The sequence below is a fragment of the Lemur catta genome, chromosome 13 (genome assembly GCF_020740605.2).
Source record: "Lemur catta isolate mLemCat1 chromosome 13, mLemCat1.pri, whole genome shotgun sequence".
Taxonomy (NCBI): Eukaryota; Metazoa; Chordata; class Mammalia; order Primates; family Lemuridae; genus Lemur; species Lemur catta.
In genome coordinates, this window is record NC_059140.1 from 2,655,165 (window position 1) to 2,670,906 (window position 15,742).

The 15,742-nt window shown below is 38.2% G+C and overlaps 1 protein-coding gene across 1 annotated transcript; it reads right to left on the reverse strand.

The window, feature by feature from the left end:
* Window positions 1–14,567: 14,567 nt before the first annotated feature.
* On the reverse strand, window positions 14,568–15,524 carry LOC123649390 (olfactory receptor 2T33-like). Its single transcript, XM_045567506.1, has one exon. It carries the CDS (start codon window positions 15,510–15,512, stop codon window positions 14,568–14,570), a length of 945 nt encoding a protein of 314 aa, XP_045423462.1. The 5' UTR covers window positions 15,513–15,524.
* Window positions 15,525–15,742: the final 218 nt, after the last annotated feature.

The window sequence follows — 15,742 nt, forward strand, 5'->3', positions numbered from 1 at the left end:
AACTAAAATAGTGGAATCAGATATTGCTAACCAAAAAATGATAAATGCCTGAATTGATGGATACCCCAATGACCCAGATTTGATTAATTCACATTGTATGCCTGTATCACAACATCACACATATGTTACAAAGATATATTAATATTATGTACCCATAATAATTACAAATAAAATTTTTAAAAAAGAACATAGAGAATGAAAATGCAAGCCACACACTGAAAGATGATTGTAGTAGACATATTGGGCAAATTATTGGTGTCTAGTGCATAAAGAATTCCTAAGAAATAAAAAAGAAAGAGAGACAGCTCTACCTCCCCACTAGCATGTTAGAATAGTGATTTCCATTGTGGAGGTATTGATTAGGAGGAGGCACAAAGGAGACATGTGTAGTATCAGAAATATTCTAAGTCTTGATCTCTGTTGTAGTTACACAGGTATATACACTTGTACAAATTCATCAAGCTGTAAGATTGAAATTTGTATTCACCATGTTAAATTAATCTCTATCACCATAAGTAGATTACACCTTGAAGACGAATGAACTCAAGTCTGAACTGAAACACTGTTTTCCTTAATGACTTGAAGTTACATGTAGAAGAGAGTATAGTATATGAAGCATGTGAAGAGCCAGAAGGGTTTGGAGACAGTGGGTGATATCCCCAGATTAGGCCAATGTCTAGTCTTGATTCCACATTTCTAGGTGCTAGGGCTCTGTATATTCAGGTAACTCCCCATTCCAAACTTTGTTCCTTCTATTTATGCTTTTGTATATTCTGTTACTATAAGGTACTCCTGCTATAATATTAAAGATCCAGGGAAAACATATGTGCTAATACAATTTGATATTCAAAGCAAAATTTAATTAAGTAAATAACATTAGAAACACCTGTAAACAACTTTCACATAGTCGGGTTACAAAATCAATACAAACAAATCAGAGGCATTCATATATGCCAATAACATTCAATCAGAGAAACAAATTAAGGACCCAATACCTTGCAACAAAGAAAATAAAATATCTAGGAACATATTTAACTAAAGAGGTAAAGGACCTCTACAAAGAGAACTATGAAACACTAAGGAAGGAAATTGCAGAACACGTAAATAGGTGGAAATCCATACCATGCTTATGGATTGGAAGAATTAACATTCTTAAAATGTCTATACTACCCAAAGTAATCTATAGATTCAATGCAATTCCTATTAAATTACCAACATCATTTTTCACAGATTTAGAAAAAATAATTATACACTTTGTATGGAATCAGAGAAGACCCCATATAGCAAAAGCAATTTGAAGCAATAAAAACAAAATGGGAGGTATTGATTTGCCAGACTTCAAACTATACTACAAAGCTGTGGATCTTAAAACTGCCTGGTGTTGACACAAGGGCAGGGACACAGACCAGTGGAACAGAACAGAAAACCCAAATATAAAAACATCCTCATATAGCCATCTAATCTTTGACAAAATAGACAAAAACATAATCTGGGGACAAGAATCCCTATTCAATAAATGGTGCTGGGAAAACTGGATAGCCACATGTAGAAGACTGAAACAGGGCCCACAGATTTCACCTCTCACAAAAATCAAATCACGGTGGATAACAGATTTAAACCTTAAATGGAAAACGATTAGAATTCTAGAAGAAAATTTAGGAAAGACTCTTACAGACATTGGTTTAGGCAAAGAATTTATGAAGAAACCCCCTAAGGCAATAACAGCAACAACAAAAATAAATGAATGGGACCTGATTAAATTAAAAAGCTTCTGCAGAGGCAAAGAAACAGTCACGAAAATAAACAGACAGCCTACAGAATGGGAAAAAATTTTCGCATACTACACATCAGACAAAAGACTGATAATAAGAATCTATTTAGAACTCAGGAAAATCAGCAAGAAAAAAATCAAACAATCCTATCAAAAAGTGGGCAAAAGACATGAATAGAAATTTTTCAAAAGAAGATACAAGAATGGCTAAAAAACGTATGAAAAAATGCTCAACATCCCTTATCATCAGGGAAATGCAAATCAAAACCACAATGAGATACCACTTAACTCCGGTGAGAAGTGCCTTTATCAAAAAATCCTAAAACAACACATGTTGGCGTGGATGCAGAGAGACAGGAACACTCATACACTGCTGGTGGGAATGCAAACTAGTGCAACCCTTTTGGAAAGAAATATGGAGACATCTTAAACAGATTCAAGTAGACCTAGCATTTGATCCAGCAATCCCATTATTGGGCATCTACCCAGAAGACCTAAAGTCATTCTATAACAAAGACACCTGTACCCGAATGTTTATAGCAGCACAATTCACAGTTGCAAAGATGTGGAAACAACCGAAGTGCCCATCAATCCACGAATGGATTAGTAAACTGTGGTATATGTATACCATGGAGTAGTACTCAGTTATAAGAAATAACGATGATACGACATCTCTTTGATTCTCCTGGAGACAGTTGGTATCCATTATATTAAGTGAAGTATCCAAAGAATGGAAAACCAAGCATCACATGTACTCACCGAAAAACTGGTTTCCCTGATCATCACTTAAATGCACATTGGGGAATGATACCAATTGGATATCAGACTGAAATGGGGGGTAGAGGGAGGGGATGGGTGTATGCCTACACGATGAGTGCGTTGCACACCCTCTGGGGAATAGTCATGCTTGAAGGTGCAGACTCGGGGAGGTGGGGGGGAGGGGATGGAGGTATGACTACATGGTGAGTGCCAGGCACACTGTCTGGAGAATGGACACGCTTGAGGTTCTGACTCAGGGGGATCGGCGGGACATTGACAATGTATATAACTTGAACTTATGTACCCCCATGATGAGCTGAAATAAAAAAAAAAGAAAAATAAATAATAAAATAAATAAAAATAAAAATAAAAACAGAAACTCCTGTAAACAAACAAAACAATAAGGAAATGAACACATATAATTGGTAAAATGTTTTTGAAATTTTTATTTTTGATTTTACATTTAATTTCACTGAGAAAAGTTTAATTTAATTTAAATTAATTAATTTCTAAATGAGAAAATGAAGGCATGGGATACTCATTCTTGTTCCAGATACCACACAGTGGGTAAATATTAAAATAAAAATGGTCTCAAGTCAGAAATTTGTAACGGGGTGTCTGGAAGATGGCGAAGTGGAGGTGACCTCCTCGATTTGTGCTCCCGGAGTGGAAGGCATGGATCTCGGCCTGCCACAACGCTAGAGGATCACTCCCCCACAAGAACAGCGGTGTGAACCCACGGAGAATCAACGTGGGACACAGAGAACAAGAAAAAACAGAGGTGAACGGGAAATAGGATTGAGATAATTTGGAGAGTACGGGACGGATAATAGACAGCGGAGTGTGGGAAGGCTGTACCCGCGTCACCAACGAGTGAGGTGGGTTCAGCCCCACAGCAAAGCGGCTTGTTCTCCCCACTGACCTCCACACCCACTCAATCAGGGATCTGACTGAAGTCGGTGCAGAATCACCATGGGAGATGTGGAGCTCTGTGGGCAGGTGACATCTGCGGGAAAAAACTTAGACTCTAGCGAATCTCCGCTGGGACTCAACACTTAAAGGGAAAGGTGTGGAACTGCGCTAAGGCGAGGGGCCGTGAAGAGTCGCGGAATTACAGATTTCTTTTTCTTTTTCTTCTTCAGCGGCCCTCTACCCATGGAACTAGTGGGGGCTTCTGTGCTCGCCAGGCCCCCGGCCATGGTGCCTGCTGAACTCTGAACATTCTCCCCCAGCGCCGGCAATCTGTGGACAGGCAGTTGCCATCTTGGGGTCTACAGCCTAGTGGCTGCAGAACCATAGGGTGCCTGGCGGCTCACCAGGCGGCTCCCTCCCCTAGTCCGTGAACCTGTGCCAAGAACTCTGGCTTTGTATGAACTCGGTGGACAAGTGACATCAACGGGAAATAGCTTAGACTCTAGGGGATCTCCACCAAGAGGGCGCTTAGAGGGAGAGGGATGGAGTTGTACTAAGGGGAAAGGCAATGAAGAGTCACAGAGTTACAGATTTTTTTTTTCTTCTTTTCCTCTTTCTTTTCAGTGGCCCACTAGCGGGGAGCTACTGTTTACTCCTGCGCTCACCAAGCCCCCAGCTCTGGTGCCTACTGGACCCTGAACATTCACCTCCAGTGCCAGTGATCTGCAGGAGGGCTGTCGCCATTGTGCGGTCCAAGGCTGAGCTGCTGTGGAGCCATAAGGTGCAGGGTGGCTCCCCTGGTGGCTCCCTCCTCTGGTCCGTGAACCCTCTCTAGGACCCCTGCCCATGTGTGAACACTGAGTGCTTTCCCAAACGCAAGAGTGTGGAGCCTGGACCTTACACACATTGGGACAGGGCAGACCTTTGCCCGTGGGAGCTGCAGCAGATAGGGCACTGACCAAGTGAGGACACCACCTCCTCCTCCTAGCCAGTGTCTTTCCTGTGGAAAGAGGCAGAAACCACAGGAAGAACCAAAAAAAGGAAAAAAAAAAGAGAGAGAGAGACTTTCTGCCTGCAACTAGTGTTAATCCTGCCTGCTAACTGAAAGACCACATCACAGTGACTAAAATTGCCAAACTGGTCTTAGGTCAAACCAATCCTCTGGGGCTGGACCCAGCAGAAGCAGCCCCCCAACTGAGACAGAAAAAACTCTAAACAATACAAAACAGTCTCCCCCTCTGGACAAAGGAAGTAACATGCTTAGATTGTATCACAGCCTAAGAATAGAGTACAAGCAGTGCTGCTAGCCAGACTAAAGCTGTAAGAAAAGATCTAACGATAGATCCAGATGGGAAGGGCTCAGTGTAAAAATATGGGAAGAACAAACAATCAAACAGAAATCTCGCTCCCAAAGGGAAATTCCAGCTCTCTAGCAATTGACACAAACCAGAATCAAAATACCAACATGTTACAGGAAGAATTTCAGTTATGGATTAAAAATAAGCTCAATAATATACAAGAAAAAATGGATAACCAACAAAAAGAAACCACATGAAAAAAAATCCAGGATTTGGAAGAAAAATTCATTAAGGTAATTGAAATATTGAAGAAAAACCAAACTGAACTCCTAGAAATGAAGAATTTATTCAGGGAGCTACAAAACACAGTGGAAAGTCTCAAGAGCAGGGTAGATCAAACAGAAGAAAGAATCTCAGCGATTAAAGATAACTTCTTCCAATTAAATAAGTCAGTCATGGAGATAGAGCAAGAAATAAGAAAAAAGACTAGAGTCTACAAGAAATGTGGAATTATGTGAAAAAGCCTAATGTGAGAGTTATTGGCATCCTTGAGTGTGAAGAAGATAATAAGCAAGGGTTGGATAAGCTATTTGAAGACATAATTGAGGAAAATTTCCCAGGCCTTTATAAAATTCTAGATATACAGGTTCAAGAAGCTCAAAGAACCCCTGGGAGATTCATAGCAAATAGGAAAACACCATGCCACGTAGTCATCAGACTGACCAAAATATCCACTAAAGAGACCCTTCTTCGAACTGTAAGGAGAAAGAAACAAGTAACATGCAAAGGAAAGCCCATTAAAATTATACCAGATTTCTCAACTGAAATCTTACAAGCAAGAAGAGGTTGGGACCCCTTCCTCACTCTTCTGAAACAGAATAATGCCCAGCCTAGAATCTTGTACCCAGCTAAGCTAAGTTGTGTATATGAAGGAGAAATTAAGACATTCTCAGATAAACAAGGATTGAGGGAATTCACCAAGACAAGGCCAGCCCTCCAAGAAGTACTCAAAACACACAGAGCAGCGCAAGAAAGACCCATGAATGTAAAACTACTCAAGAGCTAAAGATCAAATTCCAGCCACCACAATGGCTCAAGAAAGAAAACAGCAATGAAGTTCTACCCAACAAGATGAACAGAAATCTGTCCCACTTATCAGTACTCTCAGTAAATGTCAATGGCCTGAATTCCCCACTCAAGAGACATAGACTGGGCCAACGGATAAAAAAACACAAACCAAGTATCTGCTGTCTTCAGTAAACTCACCTAACCTGAAAAGATGCTTTTAGACTGAAAATAAAAGGATGGAAATTGATATTTCAAGAAAACAGTAGCCAAAAGAAAGGTGGTGTGGTAGTTTTAATTCTCAATAACTTAGTTTTTAAAACAACAAAAGTAATAAAAGACAAAGATGGTTACTATATACTGGTGAAAGGCACAATTCAACAAGAAGACATAACTGTACTTAATATATATGCATCCAACTTATGCACACCCAGATTCATAAAACAAACCCTACTTGACCTGAACCAAATGATAGACAACAATACTGTAATACTGTAATAGCTGGAGACTTTAACACCCCACTGACAGTACAGGACAGATCTTCCAAACAGAAAATAAGCAAAAAAATAATGGACTTAAATAGGATGCTAGAACAAATGGGCCTGACTGACATCTACAGGACATTCTACCCAAAGTCCACTGAATATACATTCTTCTCATCAGCTCATGGGACATTCTCTAAGATTGACCATATTCTAGGACATAAAGCATGTCTTAAAAAATTTAAAAAAAAATGGAAATTATACCATGCATCTTTTTAGATCACAGCAGAACAAAATAACAGTGAACCCTAATATAAATTCTCATTCCCACTCAAAGTCATGGAAGCTAAACAACCTTCTCCTGAATGATCATTTTATAAAGGAAGAAATCAAGTCAGAAACCAAAAGATTCTTTGAATTAAATGACAAAGGAGACACAAATTACCAAAATCTATGGGACACAGCTAAAGCAGTGCTGAGAGGAAAATTCATTTCCATAAATGCCTATATGAAAAAGAGAGAAAACTTACAAATGGAAAACCTAATGAATAGACTCAAAGAGCTGGAGAAATAAGAACAGATCAACCCCAAACCCAGCAGAAAGAGAGAAATTATTAAGATCAAATCAGAATTAAATGACAAGGACAACAAAAATACCATAAGGGAAATTAATAATATAAAAAGTTGGTTCTTGGAAAAGATAAACAAAATAGACACACCTCTGGCTAGATTAAACAAGAGCAGAAAAGAAAAAAATCTAATAACCTCCATCAGGAACATGAAAGGAGAAATCACAACCAACGCCACAGAGATACATGGTATCATCTATGAATTCTACAGAAATCTTTATGCAAAAAACAAATAAAAATAAAAAAATAAAAAAAATCTTTATGCAAACAAACTGGAAAATGTGGAGGAAATGGACAATTTTTTAGAAATACATAGCCTTCCCTAGCTCAATCAGGAAGAAATAGAATTAGTGAATACATCAACATCAAGAACTGAAATTGAAACAATAATAAAAAACCTTCCCAAAAAGAAAAGCCCTGTTCCAGATGGGTTCACACCTGAATTTTACCACACATACAAAGATGAACTGGTGCCCATCCTACATAAACTATTCCTCTATAATGAGAAGGATGGAATTCTCCCAAACACATTTTACCAAGCCAATAAAACATTGATAACAAAACCAGGAAAGGATGCAAAAAAAAAAAAAAAACCATAAAACTACAAATCAATTTCTCTCATGAATATAGACGCAAAAATTCTCAATAAAATCCTAGCAAATCATATCCAAGTCTTTATCAAAAAAATAATTCCTCACGACCAAGTGGGTTTCATCCAAGAGATGCAGGGGTGGTTCAGCATAAGTAATTCTATAAATATAATTCACCACATAAATAGAAGCAAAAATAAAGACCATATGATCCTCTCAATAGATGCAGAAAAAGCATTTGACAAAATTCAACACCCTTTTATGATAAGAACGCTTAACAAAATGGGCATAAATGGGACCTAACTAAAAAAGATATAAGTCATATATGACAAACCCACAGCCAACATCATACTAAATGGGGAAAAATTGAAAGCATTTCCACTGAGAACAGGAACCAGACAAGGCTGCCCCCTGTCCCCACTACTTTTCAACATAGTATTGGAAGTCCTTGCGAGAGCTATCAGGCAAGAGAGCAGAATCAAGGCAGCCAAATAGGGAAAGAAGAGATCAAACTCTCATCTTCATTGATGATATGATGTTATATCTAGAAAACCCCAGGGATTCAACCAAGAGACTCCTGGAATTGATTAATGAATTCAGTAAAGTCTCAGGTTACAAAATCAATACACACAAATCATAGGCATTCATATATGTCAATAAAACTCAATCGGAGAACCAAATAAAAGACTCAGTACCCTTCAAAATTGCAACAAAGAAAATAAAATATCTAGGAATGTATTTAACTGAAGAGGTAAAGGACCTCTATAGGGAGAACTATGAAATTCTGGGGAACGAAATTGCAGAACATGTAAATAGGTGGAAAACCATAACATGCTTGTGGATTGGAAGAATCAAAATTGTTAAAATGTCTACACTACCCAAAGTAATCTACAGATTCAATGCAATCCCTATTAAATTACCAACATCACTTTTCACAGATTTAGAAAAAATAATTATACACTTTGTTTGGAACCAGAGAAGATCCCATGTAGGAAAAGCAATTTTAAGCAATAAAAACAAAATGGGAGGTATTAATTTGCCAGACTTCAAACTATACTACAAGGCCGGCGTTCTTAAAACTGCCTGGTACTGGCACAAGGGCAGGGACACAGACCAGTGGAACAGAACAGAAAATCCAAATATAAAACCATCCTCATATAGCCAGCTAATCTTTGACAAAATAGGCAAAAACATACTCTGGGGACAAGAATCCCTATTCAATTAATGGTGCTGGGAAAACTGGATAGCCACATGTAGAAGACTGAAACAGGACCCACAGATTTCTCCTCTCACAAAAATCAAATCACGGTGGATAACAGATTTAAACCTTAAATGGGAAATGATTAGAATTCTAGAAGAAAATGTAGGAAAGACTCTTACAGACATTGGTCTAGGCAAATAATTTATGAAGAAGACCCCTAAGGCAATCACAGCAACAACAAAGTAAACGAATGGGACCTGATTAAATTAAAAAGCTTCTGCATAGCCAAAGATACAGTCACGAAAATAAACAGACAACCTACAGAATGGGAAAAAATTTTCACATACTACACATCAGATAAACGACTGATAACAAGAATCTATTTAGAACTCAGGAAAATCAGCAAGAAAAAAATCAAACAACCCTATCAATAAATGGGCAAATGCCATGAATACAAACTTTTCAAAAGAAGATATAAGAATGGCTAACAACATATGAAAAAATGCTCAACATCCCTTATCATCAGGGAAATGGAAATCAAAACCACAATGAGATATCACTTAACTCCATTAAGAATGGCCTTTATCAAAAAATCCCAAAACACCACATGGTGGCGTGGTTGCGGAGAGATCGGAACACTCATATACTGCTGGTGGGATTGCAAACTAGTGCAACCCCTATGAAAAACATTAGGGAGATACCTTAAACAGATTTAAGTAGACCTACCATTCGATCCAGCAATCTCATTATTGGTCATCTACCCAAAGGAACAAAAGTCATTCTATGACAAAGACACCTGTACTCAAATGTTTATAGCAGCACAATTCACAATTACAAAGATGTGGAAAAAATCCAAATGCCCATCAATTCACGAATGGATTAGTAAATCGTGGTATATGAATACCATGAAGTGTTACTCAGCTATAAGAAATAATGGTGATACGACATCGCTCTGGTTCTCCTGGAGAGAGTTTGGAACCCATTATATTAAGTGAAATATTCAAAGAATGGAAAAACAAGCATCACATATACTCACCAGAAAATTGGTTTCCCTGATCATCACCTAAATGCACATTGGGGAATGACACCAACTTGATATCAGACTGAGGCAAGGGGTGGGGGAAGGGGATGGGTGTATGCCTGCATGATCAGGGCATTGCGCACCGTCTGGGAAATGGTCATGAGTGAAGGTGCTGACTGGGGGAAGTGAGGGGTGGGGGCAGGGGATGGAGGTATGACTACATGATGAGTGCCAGGCGCACTGTCTGGAGAATGGGCATGCTTGAGGCTCTGACTCAGGGGGATGGGAGGGACATGGGCCATGTATGTTACCTGAGCTTTTGTACCCCCAAGAAGAGCTGAAATAAAAAAAAAATTTCTCAGTGAAATTTTACTCAGTGAAATTAAATTTTCTCATTTACATTTAATTAGCTTAATATAATTAAATTATACTTAATTTCAGATAGCTACTCTATTATATAATTTCTCTAAAATATATTCCTACTTTTATAAGTATTTGATCAATTTTTATTAAACTGTTAATAATTGAAGATAATGTTCATTCTGTGTTTGATTTTTTTTTCCTATTTGCTTGAGTTTCCTCCTGTAGATTAGAATCATTATTTGTCTTGTTGAAATATTTTATGGGTTCAATGTGTCATTTTTAGCTCTATGTCTCCTTATTAATAAAATCTACTTTTCTGGTGGTGAATAAATCTGGATGAATAATAAAAATTCCATGGCTGAATTTATTTCTGGTAATTTCTTCCATTCCAAGGAAGATTTCTGGATGGCATTAACAGAAGAATTTAAACTTTCTTTTCTTTTTTCAACTCTAACATTGGGTAAGGAGATACACTGACAAGAGTAGCAAACTCTTAGTCGTGGACAGGTGGCTGCTTTCTCCTGACATCCTTGATTCCTCTAAGAGACTAGAGTTTGCTAAATAACCTTCTCTCTGGACATCTTTCCAGGATCTTCATGCACTGATTAAGGTACTATCTTAAATATATTGCTACATAATGGCATCTGGAGTTCTAGATTAAGCAGGAAGATCCATTCATTGTTCTAAAATCTGCCTCTCCTGAAACTAACTTGGACCTGAATGGTGTTTTAACTCTCAGACACCTATACTGAAGATATATTGACCCTGGAAGCTCTTAGATATTTCCCACTGTATGTTTAAAACCAAATTATTTCTCCAGTGTGTTCTGCCTACAGTAAATCTAGACTCCATCATAAAATTTTCTAAGCCAATTATCCAGTCAGTGATTACAATTTGGCTTTGACAACCACAGCTTTATACCATGTCTATATGGCTTATGCCTTCATCTAACAGTACAAATGGTCCTTTTTCTTCAGTTTTCTCAAAGACTCATGAACGCTTGAAAAGTATTACATATTTTTATAAATATATATTTAATTATTTACACATTTTTAGAAGTAAGGTGCCCACATATCTTAAAAGATTACTGAGTCTCTCCCAGCTTTAACAACTCATTCTTACCAACTATTCTGTTAAGAATCAGCATAATTTTGCATCATAGATTTAAAATCCATGGACCTAGGTCCACAATAAGTCCACATAACCTTAAACCATCATGGACATAGTCTGCTACAAGAAATAAAGAAATACACCTTTTTTTTTTAGCTAACATACATATTGTTATTTGCTTAGCATGCCTTTTGTTTCCCCCAAAAATAGGACAAAAGAAAGTCAAATTCAGTCTATGTTTCATTCTCATGGAATCTCAAAATGAAAAATTACAAATAAAACTGTATTAAGCCTTAGTTTTTCATCTAATATGGTTTTTCTTTTTTTTCTTTTTTTTTTTGAAGTTGAAATACATCTTTTTTTATTTTTTTATTTTATTATTTTATTTTTATTTTTTATTTCAGCTCAACATGGGGGTACATAAGTTCAGGTTATATACATTGACCATGTCCCGCCCATCCCCCTGAGTCAGAGCCTCAAGCGTGTCCATTCTCCAGACAGTGTGCCTGGCACTCACCATGTAGTCATACCTCCATCCCCTCCCCCCACCTCCCACCTCCCCCAGTCAGCACCTTCAAGCATGACCATTCCCCAGATGGTGCACAACGCACTCATCATGTAGGCATACACCCATCCCCTCCCCCCACCCCCTGTCTCAGTCTGATATCCAATTGGCATCCTTCCATGATGTGCATTTAGGTGATGATCAGGGAAACCAGTTATCTGGTGAGTACATGTGATGCTTGTTTTTCCATTCTTTGGATACTTCACTTAACATAATGTGTTCCAATTCTCTCCAGGAGAACCAAAGCGATGTCGTATCATCATTATTTCTTATAGCTGAGTAATAATCCATGGTATACATATACCACAGTTTACTAATCCATTCGTGGATTGATGGGCACTTGGGTTGTTTCCACATCTTTGCGATTGTGTGTACCCGAATGTTTATAGCAGGACAATTCACAGTTGCAAAGATGTGGAAACAACCCAAGTGCCCATCAATCCACGAATGGATTAGTAAACTGTGGTATATGTATACCATGGAGTACTACTCAGCTATAAGAAATAACGATGATACGACATCTCTTTGGTTCTCCTGGAGAGAGCTGGAACCCATTATACTAAGTGAAGTATCCAAAGAATGGAAAAACAAGCATCACATGTACTCACCAGAAAACTGGTTTCCCTGATCATCACCTAAATGTACATCAGGGAAGGATACCAATTGGATATCAGACTTGGATGGGGGGGTGGGGGGAGGGGATGGGTGTATGCCTACATGACGAGTGCATTGCGCACCCTCTGGGGAATGGTCATGCTTGAGGGTGCAGACCCGGGGAGGTGGGGGGGGAGGGGATCGAGGTATGAATACATGGCGAGTGCCAGGCGCACTGTCTGGAGAGTGGGAGCGGACGCGCTTGGGACTCTGACTCGGGGGGATGGGTGGGACAGGGACAATGTATATGACCTGAACTTATGTACCCCCATGATGAGCTGAAATAAAAAAAAAAAAAAGAAAAGAAAAAAAAAAACATTCGGGTACAGGTGTCTCTGTTATAGAATGACTTTTGTTCTTCTGGGTAGATGCCCAATAAAGGGGTTGCTGGATCGAATGGTAGGTCTCCTTGAATCCGTTTAAGGTATCTCCATAATGCTTTCCACAGGGGTTGCACTGATTTGCAGTCTCATCAGCAGTGCATGAGTGTTCCTGTCTCTCCACATCCACGCCAACATGTGTTTCAACTTCATCAAAGTTGAGGTTTATTTTTCGTTTTATCATCAAATGAACTGTTAGAAAAACCATATTATATGGAAAACTAAGGCTTAGTACAGTTTTATTTGGAATTCATCATTTTGAGATTCCATGAGAATCAAACATAGACTGAATTTGACTTTCTTTTGTCCTATTTTTGGGAGAAACAGAAGGCATGCTAAGCAAATAATAATATGTATTTTAGCTAAAAAAAAAAAAAGGTGTATTTCAACTTCATCAAACTTGGAGTTTATTCTCATTTTATCATCAAATGAACTGTCAGAACAACCATATTATATGAAAAAGTAAGGCTTAATACAGTTTTATTTGGAATTCATCATTTTGAGATTCCATGAGAATCAAACATAGACCGAGTTTGACTTTCTTTTGTCATATTTTTTGGGGAAACAGAAGGACTTCTAAGCAAATAATATGTATTTTAGCTAAAAAAAAAAGTTGTATTACAACTTCATCAAACTTGTAGTTATTCTTCATTTTGTCATAAAATGAACTGTTAGAAAAACCATATTATATGAAAAACTGAGGCTTAATACCGTTTTATTTGGAATTCATCATTTTGAGATTCCATGAGAATCAAACATAGACTGAATTTGACTTTCTTTTATTCTACTTTTGGGGGAAACAAAAGGCATGCTATACAAATAATAATATGTATTTTAGCTAAAAAGAAGGTGTACTACAACGTCATCAAAGTTGGAGTTATTCTTCATTTTATCATCAAATGAACTGTTAGAAAAACCATATTATAGGAAAAACTAAGGCTCAGTACAATTTTATTTGGAATTCATCATTTTGAGATTCCATGAGAATAAAAAAAAAAAGAAATAAAGAGAGTTAATTTTAATGTACTTTAAAACAATTTTCCATTCCAATTACAAATGGGGGCTGAGAAAAATATATATATATATTACTTAAATGAAAACTTACATAAATTAAAAATGGTCATCTTTAAACATAAAATAAATGCCTACTGGAAAAAATACCAAAAATGAGTTAGTGGAAAAAAGCACTTAGATTTGAGTTCTGTACTTCCACTTTTGTCGTAGGTCTATATTTTAAAATACAGCTAAAGAGTAATGTTTTTTTTTGTTTGTTTTTGTTATTTTTGTTTTTGTTTTTTGTCCTTGGTGGAGTTTCTCTATTTGGTTCTTAAAAATTCATAGAGTATACACATAGGAAATAGCATTCAAAATATTTGTGGTCAGAAATAAAATATTCCAGGTTAGGGTACAAGCTCTGGAGTTACATTTTAGTATTTACTTACTGTATATTTGGAACAATAATTAATGTTGAATGCCTTCATTTTCTCATTTAGAAGGTGGGAAATGATGTCAATAGGACTTACATGGTTATTATAGGAGACATAGCAATCTACAGAAATCATTTAACACAGACCACAGCAAATGCTCAACAAATGGTATCTCTAAACACAATTTGGTCACTAAATTCTTAAAAACATTTTATTATACAGAAAAATTAACTTAATTTTCTCCTCATGCAATACTAAAGGAGATTTACAATATATTTAAAATGTTGATAAATTTAAGAACATATACTTGTTTGCTACTAGGTCACCTTCAACAGTGGGGCTATGTTTGCTGGTGCTTTAGGTTAATGCATTTCCCCCACCACCTTTCCAAGGCGCCCTTGACCTCACTGTTCCTCAGACTGTAGATGAGGGGGTTCAGCATAGGGGTGAAGATGGTATAGAAGGCTGACACCACCTTATCATGAGCAGTTGACCTGTAGGATTTGGGTCTCATGTAGATAAAAATGGCAGCTCCATAAAACAGTCCCACCACAGCCAAATGTGAAGAGCAGGTGGCGAAGGCCTTCCTGACGGCTTCTGTGGAGCGCATACGGAGAACAGCAGCAAGGATGAGACTGTAGGAGGTCAGGATTAGGGAAAAGGGGACCAGGAGCATCAGCACACAGCAGATATACATGACATACTCAAAGACAGACGTATTAGCACAAGCCAAACGCACCAGCGCGGGAGCCTCGCAGAAGAAATGATCGATCTCGTGTGCGCTGCAGTATGGGAGGCTCAGGGAAGTGACAGCCTGCACGAGCCCATCAGCTGCCCCCAGGGACCAAGACCCCAAAGTCATTCTCAGGCATACCTGCAGGCTCATGAGTACGGGATATCGCAGTGGGTGGCTGACGGCCACATAGCGGTCATAGGACATGGCTGCTAAGAGGAAACTCTCTCCACCACCCAGGGTGAGTGAGATAAATATCTGCAACCCACAGCCAGTGGGGGATATGAGCTTCTTGCCTGTCAGAAAGCCAGCAGCCATTCTGGGCACAATGGTGGAGACCAGCATCATGTCCATGAGGGAGAGTTGGCTCAGTAGGAAGTACATGGGCGTGTGGAGCCGGTGATCCTGGTGAATCAGGAGAAGCATGAGGGTGTTTCCCAGGAGAGAAGCCATGGCCATTGTCAGCACCACTGCAAAGAGAGCAAGGTGGGTTCTTGTGTGCTTAAAGAGACCTAGGAGAATGAAGTCTGAGCTGGTGTTTCTCTTGTCCATAATTTCTACCAGTGTGACACTGTAAATAGAAAAACCAAGATGTAGGGGCTTTTATCATTAAAAAATCTTAGTTTGACTTCATGACTTCTGGACATGTACTGGGTATGGAATGCAAGGTCCTGGTTTAAATCCCTGCATTTCAGTTCACATGGCTTTTATTGGGCTGACATTCAAATTTTCTGTAGCTCAACTTTGTCATGTTTTAACTGAAGTCATGTTTGTACTTCACA